The sequence below is a fragment of the Lontra canadensis genome, unplaced genomic scaffold (genome assembly GCF_010015895.1).
Source record: "Lontra canadensis isolate GAN:19392208 unplaced genomic scaffold, GSC_riverotter_1.0 scaffold9, whole genome shotgun sequence".
In the NCBI taxonomy this organism is placed as follows: Eukaryota; Metazoa; Chordata; class Mammalia; order Carnivora; family Mustelidae; genus Lontra; species Lontra canadensis.
Window position 1 is genome coordinate 22,681,683 of NW_022631003.1, and position 23,909 is coordinate 22,705,591.

The 23,909-nt window shown below is 38.9% G+C and overlaps 1 protein-coding gene across 1 annotated transcript in view; it reads left to right on the forward strand.

Moving 5' to 3' along the window:
* Nucleotides 1-23,909, forward strand: part of DERA (deoxyribose-phosphate aldolase) — a 113,358-nt gene that overhangs the window by 59,535 nt on the left and 29,914 nt on the right. Inside the window, exon 6 of the mRNA XM_032855080.1 lies at nucleotides 8,531-8,659. Within this exon, the coding sequence (XP_032710971.1) occupies nucleotides 8,531-8,659 (129 nt within the window). The remainder of the gene's footprint in view (nucleotides 1-8,530; nucleotides 8,660-23,909) is intronic.

The following is a 23,909-nucleotide window of genomic DNA, read 5'->3' on the forward strand; positions in this document are numbered from 1 at the left end:
ATTAGTCTTTCTCTTTTTTAAATGGGGGAATTTTTAGTTTCTGTAATGTTTGAATTTTTAACAGGGAACATGGATAACATGTGAGTAGGGGAGCAGAAAAATTAATAAAGGCTCTAGGGAATAAGGTCATGAAAAGCTGTAACGGTAGGACGTTTACTGAAGTATTGTTTGTAATAGCAAAAAATCTGAAACCTTAAGTATTATTGGATGCACATGATTGAATAAATTATTTATAACCATGTAGTGGGAGATTGTGCAGCCATTAAAAATTGTGTTACAAACCTATATTTATTAATATAGAAAGATATCTGTGATATTTCGAAGGGAAAAAAGCAGGTTACCAAATAGCATGTACCATATACAATCATTTTTTTTTTGTTTTTGTTTTTAAACGGAATGAGGGGCGCCTGGGTGGCTTAGTGGGTTAAGCCTCTGCCTTTGGCTCAGGTCATGATCTCAGGGTCCTGGGATCAAGCCCCGCATTGGGCTCTCTGCTCAGCAGGGAGCCTGCTTCCCCCCTCTCTCTCTGCCTGCCTCTCTGCCTACTTGTGATCTCTCTCTCTGTGTCAAATAAATAAATAAAATCTTTAAAAAAAATAAAAATAAAAAACGGAATGATAATCTCAAAAGCCTTTTTGTAAGAAAAATATCTAGATGCTAAATAAATTACAGCAGCATATGTGAAATGTGTCTTTTTAACATTTTGAGTAATTTTAAACTTACAGAAAAGTTGCAAAATTCATATATACAAGTTTACTCTTCACTCTTCCATAGTTATTAAATTCTGCCCCATTTACCATTTGCCTTTTCATTGTCTCTTTGTGTGTATGTATATATGTGTGTGTGTGTGCATGTGCATATATATAAAATTATGTACATGTAATTGTTTTAATTATTTGAGATTAAGTTGCTGGCCTGTCAATCCATTACTCATAAACATTTCAGTGTGTATTTTCTAAAAACAAGAACAGTTGTGCCAAGCCACAGTACACCATCAAAATCAGGAAAATAACATTGATACCATACTACCATTAAATCCACAGACTTTGTTCATTTTCCAGACTGTCTCAGTAATGTTCTTTATTAGTTTTGGGATCAGTTATTACATGTCTCTGTAGTCTTCTTCAATCTGAAACAGTCCTCAATCTTTTATTTAGTTGGAAGGGTAGATGCCTATTATTTTGTAAAATATGCTCCGTTTGGGTTTGTTTGGTGTTTTTATCATGATTAGATTTAAGTTATATATTTTGGGGAGAAATACCACAGAAATATTTCTCAGTTTTCCTCAGTGCATTATTTTAGGAGTTATAAGATGTTGACTTTTCCCCTTATGGATGATGTTAATTTTTAAATGGCTAAAATGCTGTCTGGCAAGTTTCTTCATTTAAAATTAGTAAGTATTTTGTGTGTTAAGATGTAATTAATATAGTATATGAGTGAAGGTATCTCAAGACTATGTTAATATCCTGTTCTTCATCTAACTTTTATTCAGTAGTTTTAGCATTCATTTGTAATTCTTCTGTTATTACTCTGGTAGTTGTCAAATAGTGATTTTTCTAATTCTGTCATTTCTTCTATACTTTTTAGTTAGCATTACCTTCTCCTCCCCCACTTTCTTTCTCTCTGTAAGAACTCCTGGAGTTCTTTTTTACTCAGTTGGTTATAATCTATCACTATCATTATTATTTTGGTACTGAGATTATTCCAGATTTGGCTAGTGGGAGCTGCTTCAGATGGCTGTTCTGCCCTTCTGACATGTTTGTAGTATTCATTGAGAACTTCCTTGAATTCTTATCAAAGATATTTTAGGCTTACCTTTAACTTTTTCTGCCCGAGCTCTGGAATCAGCCATTTTTCCATGGAGTTCTGCTTCCTTTTATTGAAGACTGGTATTTAGAAACCAAGATCTGGGTGCTCAGTGTGCTCATTGCTGCAAGGCTGTGGTTTCTCGACCTTCTTTCTCAGTGGATAGCTCTAGGAAACAGATGAATGTTCACATATACACGATGAACGCATATAAACACACATGCATTTATATCTGTCTGTCTTTCTGTCATCTATCTATATCAGAAACTATGAGTTCACACTGATGACTTCCTTACAAGCTGATATCACATGGTTATTCTTGCCCTTTCTCTCTCTATATGCCCCTCTTTCTTGTCACAAGAAATCTTTTTTTTTTTTATGGTTTCACTTGTATGTGGAATTTTTTTTTCCCACAAGAAATCTTTTTCCCATTATCCTCAATATACTTATTTATTTGATCAGTTGCCTTGTATGTAACAGTCTCTTGACCAGACAGCCTTTTTCCCTGGTCTAGTACTGTGCACTCAGGCTGGTTGAGCTCACAAGTCCTCCAGAGCTCCCACCCCTCACTGATGAGGATATCACCGCCTAACCCTAATCTGGCAGCACGTGAGTCCAGAGTTTCCCAAGGTCCCCATGACATGCCATTTCCAAGTTTGCCTCCCCCTTCATGGCAGTGTGCATCTGGGAGTATTTCAGCTCCCCCACCTCTCTCTGGCTGAGAGCTCCCACGAAGTAGAGCTCCAAATTGTCTTTCTAAACCAATAACAAGAAGCTGTTTGGTCTTAATTGTACCAATGTAATGTTTTGTAACCAATCAAAGTTTACCTTCATTTTTATAACTGCTTCTTATTAAAGGTGGATCCAAGAGAAAAAGTGAATTGATTACCTTCATTTTCATTTAAGTAATTACTTTTACATTTATCCCCTGGATTTGAGATGTCTTTGAGCTCCAAAAGTAAAGATCTCCTATCCAATCTTGACTAGAAAAATGATGCTTGGTGAAGTTCAGTAACTTTCCCAAGTGACACACAACTAATTATTGGGCAAACAAGTGCAGAAAGTCCTGATTCAGACAAGTGAACTTCACTACGACAAATGTGCTCTTCTCATCCCATCCAGAAGGCTCATAGAACAATTCATAGATTTTTTTTTTTTTAGTTTATTGAATCATACAAAATTCAGTTATTTTATGTTTCTGAATTATTTTGGAACACTTCAATTTCCTCTGCTTTGTTTTCCCTGAAAGAATGAAAATCAGGTGCTAGGGTTGTGATGCTCGTCTGTGATGTTAGTAATTTGAACTTAATGGGAGTTGACATCACTTTGGGTTCTAGGTTTCGATTATACTATTATACTAAGTTCTTCAGTTTATTTTCTTGAGAATATATTTTAACGACAGAATGTGTGTGCCTGCCTGCATGTATGTTTGTGGTGGGATAGAGAGAGAAAAGTGTGAGAAAATTTTAGGCAAGTCATTCATCTCTCTACATTTCACTTTTTGCATATGAAATGTGGAGGTAAGTGCCAGCCACCCCACTGGGATATTTAACTGAGGCATAGAAAACACTGAGCATTTTTGAAGGAAGATTCTTTGAAGACTTAGGGGGTTTCTCATTCTTTTCAGTAGCTGCTCCTTATGAAGAGTTTTTTGGAAAGAGGATCTGTTGAACCTGTTAATTCCACTGTAATTTCCTTCACATGTGTATTCCAGTAGCAATTATATAAATCCACATCCTGCTGCTGTCCTTTCCTGCAGATGTGGAGGAAAATCCATCCATTTGTTTTTCTGTTGTTTTGCTCATCTATATCGGCAAGAAAGTGACAGTTGAGTACGTTAGAGGACATGATGATCTGAGATTGTCTAGGTTACATTTCAGCCATCGGGTCACTTGGATTTGCGTATGTCATCTATCATTGTGATGTCAAGGTGCTTAAAACTACCTGGACACTAATAATGCTTATTTGTGGCTTTCATGATTTGTGCTGGAGTGAAATAGTCTATTTTCCTTACATGTTAAATTTGTAAATTCTGATTATGCTTGCATGAGTATTAAGACAGTGCTCGTTCTGTTTTGTTTTTCAAAGTTACTTTTGCATTTCTGGGAAGTATGTAAGGAAAAGTTTGGAAATCTAGTATTGAAGGATTAATACCTACTAACTGCCTTGTTCTGTTCTAGCCATATATATTATTGTATCTAATTATCACAAAAATATGTGAGCAAACTGAGGCTCTCTAAGTGATCAGGCTTAGGAAAATTGAATGATTCCTATAAATTTACGTAACTAGCAAATAGCAAAGCTCTTATCCCAGAAATCTGGGAGCATGGGCTCCAAGTTAAAAATGTTTTTGATGTAGTAAACATTTTCCCCCAGCCTGCTTTCTAGGCTCCAAAGAGGTTGTGTTTATGTTCTTCAAGAAATGTAAGTCACAGTATCCCTTGCTTTTGTAAGTTCCTCTCTGTTGGAACCTAATAAGCACTCAGCAGTAATGACCACCAAGGCCAGCAGCAGGAAAACTAGTAGCTGACATTCCTTGAGCATTAACCTATGTACCAGAAACTGTCCTTAGCACTTTATACATATGAGCCTATTTAATGCTTCAAATAACTCCTTGAGGTGTGCATATCTCTATCATCCCCATTTCATTGAAAAGGAGTCAGAGACAAAGTTTAAGAGTTAATTGTCCAGATCAAACAACAAATGAGTTTTGGCACTGTGGTATGAACCCAGGTAGTGGGGCACCCATACTGTTGTCCCACACTTTAGCAGACTTCTCAGTAAATAGTTTTTATATTAAAATTCTGAGTTGGAAACTAATGAAACCAATTCAGATTAAGTTAAATGGAAAAGGCATCTGTTGGGAGGACATAGAGTATAGCTCACTGAGTCGGTAAGAAGCCTGGACATATATACAGTGGAATATTACACAGCCATCAGAAAGGATGACTACCCAACTTTTGCATGGGACTGGAGGGGATTATGCTGAGTGAAATAAGTCAAGCAGAGAAAGTCAATTATCATACAGTTTCACTTACTTGTGGAGCATAAGGAATAACATGGAGGACATTAGGAGAAGAAAAGGAAAAGTGAAGGGAGGGAAGTCAGAGGGGGAGACAAACCATGAGAGACCGTGGACTCCAGGAATCAAACTGAGGGTTTTAGAGGGGAGGCGTTGGGGGGATGGGTGAGCCTGGTGGTGGGTATTAAGAAGGGTATGTATTGCATGGAGCACTTATAAAAGAATATAAATTGCTATTGCCACTTAGTCTTTGCTGTCTATACCATTCCCACACATGTTGTCGTATTGGATATATGGATGAGATGACTTCTCACGATTTTTGGAGGATGGGCAGTGCACTATTGTGCATAAACAATGAATCTTGGAACACTGGGAAAAAAAAAAAGAAAAGAAAAGAAGTCTGGAGAACCAGGCTTGGCAAACCAGCAGGACTATGAAAGACTGGGAAGCAGAGAATACAGCCAGATGTGCCATGGGAAGAGGGCTTCTGGGGCCACTTCTGGTGCTGCCACTGCTGGCAGGTGGCCCTGGGTCATGGGGCTCTTGGATGTGCTGCCATTGGTGATGCTTAAGTAGTAACACTAAGGAACATCCTGCCTACGTTGTCACCTTTGCATTGCTTGGGAAGATCCAGAGGCCCAGGTAGAAGCATTTGCTTGATGGAGCCCAGGTCACATTATACGAAGGACAGGTTTGGTATGCTCTTTGATTGAATTGCTCTGGCATATTCTAGGCAGAATAGTAACAGAAAAAAAAAAAAATGACCAACTTCCCAGTGTGGAACCCTAAAGATTAAAGTACTTGCTCAGAAAAACTGGAGCCTGTTATGTGGTGAAATAGGTCAGTAAAATGATTTAAGGAGTTGGCGGTTAGAGAATGAGAAGCACTGGGTTATGTATTCATTTAAATCCAGTTATGATCTGAGTGGCCAGTTTGGATCATGGATTACAGAGCATCACTTCCAGGAGGCTGATGATTGAGTCATAAAATACATCTCTCTTTCTTTTCCTCTTTCTTTCTTTTGGGGGGGGGCGGTTATTTTCACGGTAGGGGAAATAATTGGCCGGATATCAAAGGTAATACTCTTTAGAAAAAGTCTGGTAATTTCATTCAAAAATGTGGTCGGGATCACTGTTTTAAGAATTTTATACAGATCAGGCTTCACCTCAACAAATGTTGTAATAAAACATTGTCGAGCCTTATATGATGACACACTGGTTGTAAGTGCTAATCCATAGAACAAGATTTTGGTACAAGAAGTTGGGTCCGGGGGTTAGGAGGTTATGGACATTGGGGAAGGTATGTGCTATGGTGAGTGCTGTGAAGTGTATAAACCTGGCGATTCACAGACCTGTAGCCCTGTATTTTTTTATTAACATATTAACATATAACTAACATTATATGTTAATAAGAAAATAAAAAATTATAAAAAAAAATAAAAGTCTACCTGAAATTAAAAAAAAAAAAAAGGAAGAAGAGGAATTTGGGTCAGGCCATGAATAAGATTTGGTGTTTATTACACTTACTTGAAACTCACTTTACTAGAATTCTGAGCTTAAATATCATGGTTAACTTTCTGAGCGCTTACAGTCAGAGTATTTTGTATATATCTTCCCTTTTAATTATCGTAATAACCCTACAAAGTAAGTGTTATTATTGACACTTCAAGGAGGGGACTGAGGCTGAGAGACTAACTTGCCCAAGGTCATGCGGGAGGGGATGGAGCTGGGTTTTAAATCCGCATTTGTCTGACGCTCGAGCCTGCTTTTGATGGCAACGCTGTTCTGTGCAAGAAAAATCATTAATTAAGTCGCGAGTTAACTCTGGGTTAGCATTCTTGAATTTTCAGATCAAGAGATTTCCTTGTCACTGGTTCATAGCAAACAACTTTCTGTTTTTAGATTCAGTAACTTGAGAAATGTCATTCCATCCAAGATTCGTTCCCTGAGTTAAAAGAATATAAATTGCTATTGCCACTTAGTCTTTGCTGTCTGTACCATTCCCACACATGTTGTCGTATTGGATATAGGGATGAGATGACTTCTCACGATTTTTGGAGGATGGGCAGGGTGAGGTAGGTAGTGTGGGATCTCAGATCATCTCTAATGTTCCAAACCACTGATTATTAGGGATTTGTGAAAATACTCGGTCCTTTCTTGAAAAACTTTCTGTGGGTGCCAGCTCATGACAGTGATAAACACTAAAATTTACCAAGCATCCTGTAAGAATATTCGCTTTTATTTGTATTTTCACTTTGAGCTGCAAGTTACGTTCAGGTTTTCCAGGATTGGGAAGCCGGGTTTTCTTCACCTTATTACAGTTTTCATGGTTTTGACTGCATTTGCTGACTTGTAACTAATTTTTAATCTTTTACATGTACTTTAGGAAGCCTATGAATTCAGGAAGTCTCATGTCTGCATTGAAAACTGCTTACCCTATCCCTAACCCTTATTATGAATGTTTCTTTACTGCTTGGTTTTGTCCATATGCTTATATCCTACAAAATATACGCATATGCGGAGGAGCAAAAAGCCCCATAGTCCTGTTAATGTGGTAGTAGCCCAAGTTCAAGGAGTAAGAGCAGCTGGCCTGATGCAGGGCCAAAGCCAAAATCACTGGTATCATGACAGAAGACTGTGTTATGTAGTTTTTCAAAAATCTTATACTCATAGGAATTTTGTTTACTAAAAGTTTGTCAACTTTGTTTGAATATGAAATGTTTTCCCCCTTGATTCTTTTGTTGTTGTTGAGTGTAGGTTTGTTGTTTTTCATTTTTTTTTTTTGTATACGTGTATTTTTTTTAAATGACCAGAGTTTTTTTTTTTTTTTTTAAAGATTGTATTTATTTATTTGACAGAGAAATCATAAGTAGGCAGAGACGCAGGCAGAGGGAGAGGGGGAAGCAGACTCCCTGCTGAGCAAAGAGCCCGATGTGGGGCTCTATCCCAGACCTGAGCTGAAGGCAGAGGCTTGACCCACTGAGCCACCCAGGTGCCCCTGTTTATGTGTATTTTTAACCAAGCTGCTTTCAGGGTACTATGTGGAGCCCTCAAAAACCAGATTTGCCACTGGGTTCAGAGGTTAATAGAGTCAAGACTGCACCTGTGAGTCTCTCTCCAACTGGCTTTGTGCACGTACATCCAGCATACCAGGCTGGGCTCAATGCTTTCTTGTCAGATATTTAGAGACATGCCCTGACAGATCGTGGGGAAGGTGGTTATATCTTTATTGTCATTAGCAGAGCTCTCAGGAAGGGCCTGCTTTATAATCTCACAAGAGAACTTACTATGTGTGAATGGAAGAACTAATAAGGACCTGAGGATTTTTTTTTCCTTTAGTTTGCAAAGTGGTACACCCCCGTATATGGTAGATAAATGTCTTTTTTCTTGTAAGTAACCAACATATGGGAGAGATAGAAATTATTTGTCATTTGCATGTCATTATACTGATATTTAAAAAGCTGCGTGGCTCTGGATCTTGGGCAGGGGTGTGGAAAGTTCCACGGTAGCTAACCAAGCACTTCTTGTAACAGGATGCGAATGGCAGAACGCTTTAGGCGATATTAAATTGGGGTGATTTTTAGAAAGTGACAAATGTTTTATGTTTCCTAAATCCAAGATGGGTTCTACCAGCTGCACATGGCTGCCAAGTTATGTTATCACTTGCCTGCTTTGTAACTGCTTCAATTATTTCCTCCCCCAGCCCTGTATGATGAGATCCGTCAGTTTCGCAAGGCCTGTGGGGAGGCTCATCTGAAAACCATCTTAGCAACAGGAGAACTTGGATCTCTTACTAATGTCTATAAAGCCAGTATGATAGCAATGATGGCAGGTAAGTGTTTATATTCACATGACGATAGCTATGGAATTGATGTTTTTCGGAGAAATAAGTAAGCTAAAAGATTTGGCTATTAGCGAAAAGGGGCTAACCACTTGGAAATTTGGGTGGGAGGACTCAGCTATTTTGTGAATACACTGCAGTGTGCATTGGTCACAAACTTGGCTTCCTCACACATTTTTTGGTGGCATTTCCTCGCTGCACTATCCTTGTAAGGCAGTAGATGGCTCTCTTGTTAGCGAATTGCCTTCTTCTTCTTCTTTGATTATTCATTCATCAACATATGTTAGACAGGAATTTCTTTAACTCTGACTTATTCCTCTCTGTGAATTTAAGTGTTTGATTTTTCTCAGAGATGTGCATCTGTACCGGCTCAGGCAGCCTGTGCTTTTGTTTGTGTTAATTTTTCTTTTTAAAGGTAGCACCGTGTTGTTGCTTTTTATACTTTCAAAAGCAGGTTGACTTCCTCTTCATCTCCTTGAACAGCAGACCTGTCCACTCAGACATCCAAGCCTGAAACCTGGGAGTCAGGCTGGATTCCTTTTTTTCCTCACCTTCCTGTAAACAGTGAACGAGTCCAGAGAACTCTACCTCCTCTTTACTGTATCTAACGCATCTCTCCATCCTGCATGCAGCCGTCTCCGGCCATTGCCGTACCCCACACAGATCACTTCAGTCTCCTCGCTACTCTCCCTGTCTCCACTTTTGTCCCCTTCCAGTCTGTTTCCCACACTGTTGCCAGAATGGTCCCTTAAAAATGCTAATTGGGTTTTGGTCCTGCTTGTTTAAAATCCTTTGGTGGCTTACACTGCCTCCAGACCCAGTTGGAAACAAGGGAACATACCTGTGCATCTGTCCACTCGAGCTGATATTTGCCAGCAGGGCACCTCAGAAGCAGGTGGGCTTTAAGTAATCTTGCCACCAAATGATTCTTTTAAAAACATAAGAAAATATGAAGGTGTAGGGCCTATGAGGAGAGAGGTGACGGAGGGAGCGACCTTCTCTTCAGCAAGATGTGAGGGAAATATAATTCACTTCCATGAACAAGAAACAAAACACACACACAGTCTTCACCGGAAGCTGCACTCTCCACTCCCTATACCCCCCATACTCCCATCACTGTCAGAGAGTCAGGGTCACCCCAAGGAGCACCTGGCCTGCCCACTCAAAAAATATATTTATATCCCTCAGTGGCTTCCCTTCATCATCAAGGTAAAATGTAAATTCCTTCAGCCTGATTTTAAGAAAAGGTCCTTCTTAACACCCTGCCTGTGCCTCCCCATTTTCCCTTCACACCATATGCTCCAGCTCTGTGGAATTCCCCGTAGTTCTCTGCAGATGGCACCATCCAGACCTTTCAAGGCTTGCTACACGCTGCGCCCGCTGTCTGGAATACCTTTTGCCCGAGTAATTCCTTCACCTCTTTGACTTCAGCACAGGTGTCCCTTCTTTCAAGACCATTTCCCCAATACTGCTTCCCCCCTCACCACTTGGTTCTATATCTCTTCTGTGTGCCCCCACAGCATTCTTTTGCAACCTCTGCCAGGTGACGTAGCACACCATTGTGCGATCAAGTATTGAATTTCGAGGTGCCTTACTAGTGGCTCCATATGTGGGTGAAGATAGATGACTTCTCAGGTCTTCAGTCTGGGCCTCTAGTGTAGTCCCCCCTCTAGACTTTTAGTATACGTGCTGCTGAAGTGAGCACTCCCCCCTCTAGATTTTTAGACTCATGTACTTTTTGAGTATTGTCAGACCGAGCATCAGTCCCTGGAGCTGTACTGAAAATCAGCCTGCTAGGCACTCACAGAGCTATTGCTCTGCTCATTGCTCCTGTATCCAGATGATCTCTGCTCTGGTTGTCTCATTTCAAGCATAATCTCTGAAAACCTAAGGATAAGGAGGAATGAAACACATTAAACAGCGGGTCCTCTGTTATGTTGGCATTTCAAAGTCCCGCAATAACAGAAGCCTCGCTGTAGTTCTTATGAGCCTGGGCGAAGCCCCTTGGTGTCCTAAGTACCTGGGCAATTCCCTTTTCATGCTCCTCTCTGGGACGAGGGATTGTTAGCCTAGAGTGCTGTGATCCAGGTCACAGTGAAAGTATATTCATTCTGGGAGGTCGGCCAACCCTATCGTCCTCTCTGCACCTACTGCTCATCATAGGAACGTGGTATTAAGTCATCATGCCAAGAAGCCCCTGTTCTGTCCTCCACCCCATCCATCCGCAGAAGAAAAATGTGAGTAGGAACATGCTCTCCCCATTCTTCTATCTACTTGTATCCCTGTCCATGCTTATCTCTTGCATTTCTTCACTTAAGCAGTGTCTGTCGAGTACTTGCTCTGGGTAATAAAACTTGTATTTGTGGTGTGCTTTCCCAGATTCTTTAAAATAATATTCCTTAATCTTCACATCAACCCTGTGGTTGATGAAGAAACTTAAAAGGTGACTTTTGTAAGGTCACAAAGCTAATGGATCACATAGAGTCATTATTGAACCCAGGCCTTCTGGCTCCAGAGTTATTTATTGCTTTCTCAGCTGTAACACCGCTGTCTCCCAGGGCACTGTGCTTGACCTTATAATGAGTTAAAGGCATACACAGTCTGTGCAAGGTATAATAAGTGAAAGCATCCAGCATACTTCCTGACCCATAGTTTCTGGTTCCTATTCTCTTAAGAAGGTATATAATAGAAATGAGGTTTGTTTTGAAGAATTGCTTTAAAATTTTGAACTAAATTTACACTTATATAAGTTACAGCTCTACTTTGGCAGTTTTATTGATTTTATTCCTTAAAAATCAACTTCATTGAGGTAAATTTATATACATTGAGGTGTTAAGTGTCCAGTGTGATGACTTTTTGCAATGTGTATTTTCCATCATCCCATGAAATATCCTTTGTGCCCCTTTGCTTTCAGTTCTACTCTTTTTACTTCTGCCCCAGCTGCAATCAGTGCTCTGATTTTATCACCATAGATTGGCTTCACCAGTTTTTAAGTTATACAGTAGGTACTCTTTTGTGTTTGTTTTCCCTATACCCACAGGATAATAGCTGTGAGATCTATCCATGTTGTTCTATGTATAAGGAGTTTGCTTAGGGATATTCTATTGTACAAATATACTGAGTTGCCATACTTACTTATAAAACGTTTATAATAGTCTATAGGGTCTGTAGTTATACCTCCTTTTTTTACTTCTGGTGTTGTCATTTTTGTTTTCTTTCCTTTTGTTACTTGTCTTTCTTTCTTTCTTTCTTCCTTTCTTTCTTTCTTTCTTTCTTCTTTTCTTTCTTTCTTTCTTTCTTTCTTTCTGTGGAAAGAGTTTTGTTAGAAGTCTGCCAATTTTATTAATCTTTTCAAAGAGCCAATTTTTTGCTTGGTTGGTTTTTCATTGTCATTGAGTTAAAAAATACTTTCAATTTCCCTTGTAATATCTCTTGATGTTTAGAATGTTATTAGAGTATTATTTAGAATAAACCTTTACACTGGAGCACCTAAATACATAAAGCAAATATTAATGGATATAAAGAGAAATCAACAGAATGTTTAATTTCCAAGTATTCTGTGCTTCTTGGATATCTTATTGCTATTGATTTATAATTTAAAATTCTGTTAAGCTCAGGGAATATCCACTGTAAGAATTTTTTGTCTTTTGAAATTAAAGAGATTTATAGCCCATTTTTACGCTATCTTTAAGTATACACTTCAGGGGCACTTGAAAACAATGTCATGTTAGGGCGCCTGGGTGGCTCAGTTGGTTGAATGACTGCCTTCGGCTCGGGTCATGATCCTGGAGTCCCGGGATTGAGTCCCACATCAGGCCCCCTGCTTGGCAGGGAGTCTGCTTCTCCCTCTGACCCTCCTCCTTCTCATACTCTCTCTCTCGCAAATAAATAAATAAAATCTTTAAAAAAAAAAAAAAAGAACGTCATGTTAGTATTTGACATCTTAGACTGTCATGTAAGATATTAGTGGTAGTATTCTGCGAATATTAAGTAGGTCAAGTTGGTTGATCATATTTTTTAGATCCGGTTTTGTTTTATTTTGTTTTGGTCTACTTGTTTTGTTTATTACCAAGAGACAAGGATGTTAAAGTCTCCAAATATGATTGTAGATTTGTCTCCTTATCCTTTTGGTTTTTTCAGTTTTTTCTAAATGTATTTTGGAGCTTTGATATTTAAGTATGTACACTTGGCATATCTTTTTTCCATCCCTTTTATGAATATATATATATATATATATATATGCAGTCTATAACCCATCTTTGTTTATATATTTAAAGCTCTCTCGTAGGCTTTTTTTAAATCAAATTGTGAGAATCTGTACTTTTTAATTAGAGTATTTTGTTCATTTTCATTTCACACAATTTTTGATATGATAGAAGTTAAGTCTGTCATCTTGCAGTTAGTTCCCTATTTGTTCTGATCCATTTTTTGTTTTGTCTTTTCCTGCTACCCTTTGGGTTCATTAAATATTTGAGAGCACTTCATTTTATTTTTTTTGTCCGTTGACTTTTTATCTACAGCCTCTTTGTACTTTTCAAGGAGTTTCTCAATTATAATATGCATCTTTAGCTCAGCACGATTTACATGGATTTCATATTATTCATGTGTCATGAAAGTAAAAACCTTAACAACAGTTGTGTTTACGCCTTTCTTAGTCCTTTGAATTATTTTACTGTTCTTCTTCCACCTATGTATAAACTCCTTAATATGAGGTGATTTTTGTTTTAACAGTCATTTGTTTTTTAAAGAAATTAAAAGAAAACTAAGCAAAACTAGTTTTCTGTATTTTCTCACATGTACATCATTTCCTTCTTTATTCCTTCTTGTAAGTCTGCTGGTGACTAATTAGATTTTGTTCATCTGAAAATGTCTTTATTTTACACTAATGTTTCAAGTATCGTTTGCTGAATATGGTGTTCTAGGTTATAGTTTTATTCTTTTTTTTTTTTTAAGATTTTATTTATTTATTTGACACACAGAGAGAGAGATTACAAGCAGGCAAAGAGGCAGGCAGTGAGAGAGAGTGGAGGGGAAGCAGGCTCCTCACTGAGCAGAGAGCCCGATGCGGGGCTCGATCTCAGGACCCTGAGATCATGACCTGAGCCGAAGGCAGAGGCTTAACCCACTGAGCCACCCAGGTGGCCCTATAGTTTTATTCTTATTTCAGTACTTTAAACATGTTACGCCATTTCTTGGAATTCTGTTTGTTCTTGTTTTCCTGTAAGTAATGTTTCATCTTACTCTGGCTGTGGTCAATCAATTATTTCTCTTTATCTTTGTTTTTCACTAATTTGACCATGATATGCCGAACCATGGTTTTCTTTGTATTTATTCTGCTTTTAGTTTCCTAAGCTTCTTGGATTTGTAGGTTGATGTTTTCCAGTTTGGGACATTTTATAACTATTTTTTCAAATATATTTTCTACCCCATTTTATCTGTCCTTTCTAGGATTCCAACTACATGAATGTTAGATATTGTCCTACAGGTTACTGAGGTCCTGTTTATTTTTTTATTTTTATTTTTTAAAGATTTATTTGTTGATTTGAGCGAGAGAGAGAGAGAGAGAGAGCGTGAGTGCAAGGAGCAGAGGGAGAGGGAGAGAGAATTTCAAGCAGACTCCTCCCTGAGTGCGGACCCTGACACCAGGCTTGATCTCATGACCTGAGTTGAAACCAAGGGTCTGATGCTCAGCTGACTGCACTACCCAGGCATCCCCTGTTCATTTTAATTTTAATCATTTTTCCTCTCTGTTCTTCTGAGTGTTTAATTTACATGGATCTTCAAGTTCATTGACCCTTATTTTCCATCTCAAATTTGCTTTTAAGTCCATCTAGTGAAATTTATGCTATTAAACATTTTTAGTTTTAGAATTTCCATTTGATTCTTTTTTACGTTTTTTTTTATTTCTCTGCTGATGTTCAACATTTTTCACTCATTGAGCTCATATTTTCTTATAAGTCTTTCAACATGTTTATTGTAGTTGATTAAAAGTCTTTATATGCTTGTTTATATATCTGGAATACCTCAGGGTTTGTCTCTTGAGCTGCCAGTTTTCAAGTGCCTGAAAACAGTTGCCTTTTATATTTTGTTCAGCTGTATGGTTGTTTGTAGCAGGAGGGTAAATCTGGTGCATATATTCTGTTGTCTTTGCAGCTTTTGTTTTTGTATTAATTTAGCATGAAAATCCGAAAAGGAAAGGTGTTTTATCATTTACATTCATAATAGCTGTCTTGTAATATTGATAGGCATTTAGGTTATTGCAAGACAATTCTCTGGAGAGTAAGCGAGTATTAGTCTGATATCACATATCATTGTAAGTAAAAAGTTAACCTAGGTATTTGCATTTTTTGGTCCACTAAATGTTTACTAGCTAGCTTACTTTTGGTTTAATTTTCTTTAGGAATCTTTAAGAATGTTTTAGGGGAAGGAGCTATAGGTCATGGGCATTAGAAGACCAGGATTCCTATTCATTCTTGCACAGTTTATGACTTTAAGTGGATCAGTTAATCTGGTTATCAATTCAAAGAAGTAGTGTGTATGGCTGATTTATAAAGTATGAAATAAGTACTCTGCAAGTTGTTAAGAAATATCAGCATACCATCCTACGCCATCCTACCTCAGGAAAGATTCATAATTGAATCTTTTTTTTCTAGACTATTACAAGGCATTATTCAGACTATCACTTTTTAGAACCATCTGGTGTAGCTGCAGGAGATAGACTATATTGAGCTGGATTCCTTTCTGTACTGATCTCAAAGCTTATTAATATGTTAGTAGGATTGTTTCATGAATCTTAGGAACTGTTTTTGCCAACTTTTGGCTCCGTCTTAAAAAATAAAAGTTTCAAAAGAATCTGATTAGTCGAGAATCACGTTAGATGTGGCCCAGTTAATTTTTTTATGCCACACTTCTCAGCTATGGTTGTCATATCTCCTAGTTCTTTTACTCTGGAAAGTTTTGCAGCCACCTTAGCTCTTTAGATGGGTATCAGAATAAAATATTTAACTGGAGATCACTTACTCAGCAACCATAATGATCCAGAACCAAGCCAGGAACCAGGAGGAAAAAAAGTAAGAAAACATTTCAAAGAGATGAAGTATACATAGTATAATCTATAGTACAACAGTAGTGATAGACAATAACATTTCTTGAGCATTTACTATGTGACAGGTGCTATTTTTAGGGCTTCACATATATTTACATTTACCCTTCATAGTGACTCCCTGAGGTAGGTACTTTCCTGTAACAAAGTGGGAACATCAGTTAGAAAAGAATTTTGCTGCAATTCTTCATGGTCATTATTGACATTTGGAAACATTCTAGATACTTTTGTCTTTGTTACATCATTTCCTCTGTCTGTTATTGCTTTCTTTTCTCCTCTTAGCTGTTCTTAAAGATTTAAATATAATTTTCATCCTTTGTCAAATCTCTCCATGATCCTCTAGAGGCAGACTTAGTTAATTGTTCATACTGTTGTGCTCCTAGCACAGTTGTAAATACCAGTAGCATTTGTCATACAGTATCATCATTCACTGTTTTACCTGTTGAGTCTTTTGCAAAACTGTGAACCTCCCTGAGCCAAGGACTGTATCTAACTTATTTATATTTCTCTGTAATTACTACTAGGCTTGCTATCTAAGAGAGCCTAAGAAAATCTCTTGAAATATACGAGTGAATGAATGAGTGGATGGAAGGATGGATGGATACATGAGAAAGAAAGAGATAAGGAAAAGTAAAAATAGGCAAAGTAAACGCTGAAGACCTAGACTCATCTTTCCACATGAGCCACAACCTTGTAGAGTTTGGACATGTTATGTTAAGAGCAAAATCTTATTTCAGTTGAACAAAAAGATAGTTTATACTGTTGCCAAGGAGATTATGTATTGAGGCATTGTTTGGATGACCTAAGCAGTGGTATGACATATAAAAGGTTTGTGAGAATTCTGAAGGGGCTCTAGGGCTAAGAAAGAACTAAAGACAACTTTCTGCCTTGGCTTTTTGGTCAAAGAAAATGGATCTGACTTTCATGTTCCTGTCAGTGTGGTGAGAGCAATGCAAATAAAGGAGAAACAGAGGTAGGAGTAAGCAATTTGAAGGGAATATAATCAGGAGAGAGAAACGAGAGCCATATTTTTTCATCACACAATCCAAGAACAAGGTGATAGGAAGTAAGATAGAAAGGAAAACATGCTTAGAGAAAAGAGAAGTCTAAGGCAGGTCCGTCTCCCGCTAAGGGATTTTAGCCCCGCAAATGCACACATTAAGAATAATGCCAGAATGTAGAAAAGTGGCTTTATCTTTCAGGAGCGGTGGACTGTTCACACACACACAACAGCTAACAAGCTCTGCTCTGAAGTTATTCTAGACCTTATCTTTGGAAATAATGCAGGCATGATAAATAAGGTTGGAGTAGAAAAGCACTAAAGATGCAATCATAATGTCATCAGGTTTGAATTGCTGATGAAGATCTGTGGGTAGAGTATGAACACAAAAATATGGGGCTTGAGAAAAGCAGACCTTGAAGGAATACAAAATGAGTTTTGAACTTGGCTGGAATTTTGTAATGTATAGGAAATCAAAAATGAAAAAAGTAGGAACCAGGGGAGGGGATATTTGAAATTCAACCCAATAAGATCTGAGTAATTCAGAAACAATAAGATGAAGCAGAGAAATAAAAGAAAATAGAAGGGAAGCCATTAAAAGCAATAAAACAAAGGGCAGAAAATAAACAGTGGGAAACTTGTTATGACTGAAGAAAACCAAAGGTCTAAAAGAAATGCTGTGATTAGTAGCAAATTAACATCTAAGACTTTTAAAAAACCATTTTTTAAAATTTAAATAGGAGTCAAATGGTAGAGTAAATGGCAGTGTAGATTTATTTTTTGAAAGATTGTCACCAGTCACACTGAATCCTTCATCTTGGGCTCATATCTTTGTATACTGAAGAAATAGTGATCCAGATGGCACATCTAGACCCCTGTGGTGATCCAGCCTGGTTTTTCTCATTTGGGGGGGGTTTAAAAATAAGATCTTGCCTTTCATAGGAAGAACATTTAATTTATGAAAAGGTATGCTATAGTTGGAAGTTCACCACTGGGGAAAGCATTAAGAATATAGATGTGTATTGGGGTAAGAGTTAATGGATCTAAAGCATAAATTGATTTACAGTTCCTTAAACTAGCCCTGAGAATTAAACCACTTCTAGGGTAAAAACTAATTAACTTGCCATTTCATCAGGGAACAAATTTAAATTTAGCCCCCCGCCCACCACCATGATAGCAGAACTTGCAGACATACCCCGTCACACCCACCCAACCTGCAGTCCTCATCTACCCTCTTTCCCATCCTTTGTTTTGTGCAAAATAGAGAGCTTAGTGGGAGAGAGAATCTGCCATGTTTTCTGGCCTCCTAGCCCTACAGGAACCTCTGATGGTCCATTTTGGTATATGGTATATTGTTCTTAAGAAAATCACTATACATTTAAACACAGAGTGTTTTCTTTGCCTCTTCATGGCTGGACTTCCAGGGGAAAAAAAAGCAGCTTGTGAACATAGTTTTGTATGTGGTGTGTACTAGTATGCATAAAATTTTACTGTGTGAGATTTTTGAAAATGTAACCCACCTTATTCTAAAATCTTGCAACACCTTCTCCAGACCTAGATTGCTCAGAGGAATTTATGGGCACAGAGACTAACACATGTAAGGGCCTAGGAAGTGCTTGTTGAAGTGCTCAGTTATCAGGTATGGGGCATCAACAGATATAGTCATAAACAACATGTGTAAAATTCAGTTTTTTAAATGAATATTTTGCTTTAAAAGAAACATTAAGGGACTTTTTATTTTCATGTCTCAGTGAAATTCTGATACATGACATAGAGGCCAGACCTGTTAGCTATTGGGTCATGTTTCTGAGATTCTGTGACTCATTTGTCTTTGATTTCTAACATGTTCATTATTTATTCTTTAATGTCTGTGCTGGATAGTTACGGATCTATTAGCAAACTCTTAAATGCTGGGAAAGTGGAATCCTTGAATGGGTCTCTCAGCATTTCGCACAGGGTGGATACTTGGTACACATTTTGTTGAATGAGCAAATGAATAAGATTAATAAATCACGTGAGGTTACCAGTTCACTGATTCTTTTGGCTACTGTCTTAAGAGGGAGCTAGGGGAGGTACCTTATCACCTTCAAAGGGATGAAAACCTGATGCTCGGAAGTTAAGTGACCAAGTGAGACCAAGGCCATGCACTGAGGAAGTGGCAACATTGTGAAGCACTTCTTGACTCTAAATTCTTTTTTTTTTTTTTTAAGATTTTATTTATTTATTCGACAGAGAGAGTGAGAGAACACAAGCAGAGGGAACAGTGGGGAGAGAGAGAGGGAGAAGCAGGCTCCCTGCTGAGCAGGGAGCCCGATGCGGGGTTCAATCCTAGGACCCTGGAATCATGACCTGAGCTGAAGGCGGACGCCTAACCATCTGAACCACCCAGGCACCCTTGACTCTAGATTCTAAACACAGTCCTGTTCTCCACCCTGTAATTGTTCTGTATTTAAAATATTATATATAAGCTATGTGTAATCTTTGGGGGCACAGATGTATTTCCAGAGTCCCTGAATGAGATTTATATGTTGACCTATACTTTTTTATTGACAAGCAAAGTGAGGACAATATAGAGGAAATAAGGACAATAGAGAGACATGGTATTTAGAGAAAAACTATAGGGGGTGGCAGACATGAAGTAAACATGAAAGAGAATAGTGAAAGCAAGGCCAGGGGCCCATGCATAATAGGCCTGCAATAAATCCTTGTTGGAATGAAAAAGAAGGATGCCAAGAGCACCCTCGCCTCAGAAAGATTGCACTGTTTGTGTGTGTATGTGTGTGTGTGTGTGTGTGTTTACCTGCTCTGCTGACGATCCCATGACAACACTCTGGGAACTTCTGTGGGGTCATGACGTCACGGTCGCTGCTTGATTTCTGCACTGAAGTTCTTGGTTATTTCCAGATTCCCTTCCTGAGTGCTGAGAGGATAGCTAGGAAGTGATCCGGAAAGTGGACTTTTCTCTTATCCTCCTGATGGGGGCAGTCTGAGAATGAAGGAGCACAGAGGGTGACATAAAAGGGTTTGGGACCGTGGTAATGGCATTGGAGCCTATGTGGAGGAATGTCCCAGCATAGGATGAGGGACATGGAAAACTTCCTGTGAAGAGCGATCAGGAAGAAAGTGGACACCTTAGCTGGGAAGATGGCAGTCGCTGGGGTTGTGGTCTTTTATTCAAATACTTGTATTCACGCATCCAAAAAGGATGAAAAAGCATGATTGTTCTCGATGAACCCATGGTCGGAGGACTGGGACCCAGCTCTTAGAAGTTACGGGAGGATGGATTTTGGCCTGCTGTAAGGCAGAGTTCAGTGAGGGTCCAGATTTTCCAGAAATTGGATGGGCCGCCACTGGAGGTGGGAGGTGTTGGAAGCACAGATTGGGTTTGCCTGATGGAGCTGCTGTTCTACGTGACACTCAGCATGCGCTAGAGAGGCTCCGCCTTTCACAGCTCGGTGGGATCCTCTACAGGAGAGAAAAACCGTCTCTCTCTCTCTCTCTCTCTCTCTCTCACACACACACACACACACCCCTATTACATGTATGTGAGATATTTCAGTGTAGATTATAATCCAGTATAAGCAGAGCCCCACATATGGAAATAATGAGAAAAGAGGGGTGTATTGGTTTCCTCAGTTTCCACCTCAAGTTGGGTGACTTGAAACAACAGAAGTGTATTATGGTTCTGGAGGGTAGAGGCCTGAAATCCAGGTACCTGCAGGGCCACTCTGCTACTATAATCTGCAGGGTAGAATTCTTGCCTGCCTTTTCTAGCTTCTGGTGTTTGCTGGCAATCCTTGGCATTCCTTGGCTTGTAGATGTAACACTCCATTCTGTTTCCATCAACACATGGTCCTGTGCATTTCTGTCTGTGTCTCTTCCTTCTTCACAAGGGCACCAAGTCACTTAATGACCCCACTTTACTCAGCAAGACCTTGTCTTTATTCAACTAATTATGTCTGCAATGACCCTATTTCCATACAGGTCACTTTCTAAGGCACTGGGGATTGGAATTTCAACATACCTTTTCACGGGGCAAGATTCAACCCATAACAAAGAGAAATAGGGTTCTTGTGCTGTGTTTCTGTTGTTTCCCATAAAGACCTGAAGATGTTAGAAAAAATACTTTGAGTCAAACCAGCAAACTTAAATTCAGGTACAAAAGATTGATTTTTCCCTCTAAGCAATGTTGGATGGTTTTATGGATAGGGGAAATCTAGTAGATATTAAATATTTTTATCTGCAAAAAGCATTAGTAAGGTTCTCAATGGGAGATTAATGGCTAAAATAAAGAATGAGGCATTAGGAGATAAATTTGCTTATGAGCAAGAGACAGAGACTAACAGTAGAAGGAAATACTTTTTAGATTGGAAAGGAGTGACATACAGCACAAGCCAGGAATCAGTTTTGGGACCTATGGGTTTTTCACTTTATTTTTATTGGACTTTGTAATAAAAATACAGATCTTCAAACAGTCCAAGACAGAGTGAGTAATACTACAAGCATCAGTAATCAAAAGTTATTCTCTATCATAAACTAAATGACTGATAATAAATACTGACACAAGACTACACAATGTACCATAATATTATAAAATGGAGCAAGCGATTCTCCTGTGTTCTGTTTTCTTCTGCATGGGTGAATATTTCTTTATTTGCTCTTTAAAAAGTATTTGCAGATTTCTAGGTTTACTTTATAAGCCAAATCAATGAAAAAAATATATATATTTTTTAAACTTGGGAAGATGTGCTAGCTGAGAGAAAAATTGGTTGAAGCAAGACAAAGGTTATATTGCCATCACTAGTATAAAGAAATTAGGGACCCTGTGTGTTAAATTGCTCAGCAAGCTATTCAGTAAAAAGACTTAAGGAGTGAGGGGGCGTTCTGGAAATCATCAGCTTATTCTGCAGTCATGACTTTAATGGAAGCATATACAAAAAAGTCATTGTTAGGATGATGAGAAGCTATGTATCTGAGGCAGTGAAATATTCTAGTATGGAACTTTTCTTTCTTCATTTCCATTTTAAAAATTTTAACATAATGGCTCGAAACAATCCATAAAATTCAGTGATTGTGTAGGTAACTTGTGTCCTCCCAGGAACTAGTTAAGTAGGTGGAAAACACACTTACAAAATTGGAATTTTGCTTGCAGCTCCTTTTGTCTCAGTCACGAAAAGGTCTTTACAAATTCATCTCTGTTTTTTCTTGATTTGTACATTGTCAGAGGAGCCGAGAGAAACAGAGCTACTAAACATTTAAAAGTTAACTTGTAAAAGTTGCAAATGCTTTGAAAACCAGAAAGGATTATAAGGTATAAAGAAGCCTCATTAACTTCAAAGCTATCATTTTACAGGTAAGAAAACCAAGATCCAGAAGGGTCAAATTCACAAGGAATTTACCCAGGGACAAATATTCTAAAGTCAAAACAGTCTAGAAGGAGGTTCTCAGCCCAAGCTGCATGTTAGGATTTCCTGAAGAGCTTTTTAAATAACCTGTTTAAAAGATCCCACCACCAGAGATCCTGATTTTAATTGGTACTAACTGGAACCAAGAGAGTTGGTACTTTTAAAAACTTTTTTGAGTGTTCCTACTGTCTAGGCAGGAAGTTTGGAATCCAGGTTTCCTAAGGTTAAGACAAGAGTTCTTCCCACTCACCCTGGTATTTTCAAAATTATTTAGAGAGAGAATTTCAAATTCTAGGGGTTTCCAAAATTTCATGAGCCTAGATAGCTCACAGTTAACAAATCTGATTGTCCTGGTGATTGGTTCCTTTCCAGATTACTTTTTTGGAACACTAAGCCTGCACACCCATAGAAACAAGATCATAAATGGTCAGCTGTACATCAGTAGTTCTGTAGGTCCTAACCAATACATGAAATAGTGGTTTTGGAAGGACGTGAATTTATATTTTTAATTAAGTCTCCAAGAACTTAAGGATTAAAGATGTTTAACCCTTTTATCTCCTTGATAGAAGTATCTTGGTTTCTCCTCCTTCTGCCTTTAACATATTAGGTGTAGGGTTTGAGTGGGGACTCCCCCAGTTCCAGGCTGTGCCAAGAAGGAAAAAGGGGTCTGGGTGGGGGGTGGTGAGGCTGCAGTGAGGACTGAGGAGCCAGAAGAGAGGGAAGGAGGCTAGTCAAGAAGGGCCAAGCTGTTCTGCCATCTTGATGCCAGGGGACATTCCTTTCTTTTGAATATGCTTATGCTATAGGCAAGTGTTTAGTGAGCATCTAATGTTTATCAGATGCTTTTCTACACATGGGAGAGGCATAAGAGGAGAGAAAGGGGAGAGAAAAATCAGACAGAACCCCTCCCTTTAAAACACTGACTGTACCTCTTCTATGAGAGAGTGAAAGGTCAGATTTACGATTGCCTCATTGGCAACATGTTAGGAGGCACAGGGACACTTTGGCCAAGTGCTGCACGAGCAGGGCTACCCTCTGGAGAGGAACAGAAGGGTTTGCAAAACAAGTGACATTTGTGGAGGTGTCCTTGGGTGCACACAGATGTAGAGGAAGCTATGGTTGGGATGGAGGGTCAATGGAGAAATGGCAGGAGAGGCGGAGGGGAAGTTGCTAAGTTGCTGGTGGCTTAACTCCCCACCAAAGAATTTGGGTTTCCTGTTTGCAGGTAGGGAAAGTTTTTCAGCCCTTGAAAGTGTCTAGCCTGAGAAACTCATGCATTCAGCTCTTTATCACTGGGGTTTATTGAAATCTTTCCCGGTTAGCCTCCCTCCCCCCACCCCCAGGGTAAAGATCAGTAAGATACCGTTACTTCAGGTACTTTGTGGTAGTGGAGCAGCGCCCCGGTTTTCCTTTTAGGAACATGGCCTTTGGGCCCTGTGTTTAGACTGGAGAACAGGGAACCTGTTGGGAAGCTGTTATTACAGGCTAGTTAACGTCATGTGGGGCTGAGTTAAGGGAGTGGGGTAACGATGAAGAGGAGTAGACAGCTGGGGGAGACGTCAAGGGGACAGCACGAATAGGGGTTGGTGAATGATTCTACGCTGAGCAGTGGGGGGACAGGACAAACCAACTCATAATGGTTCCATTTGTCCACACCCTCACTGTAGTCGCTCACAATGGTGTGCCGTTGCCCCAGGGCAGGGAGTTCAAGACAAATGAGGCTTCTTCCCAGCC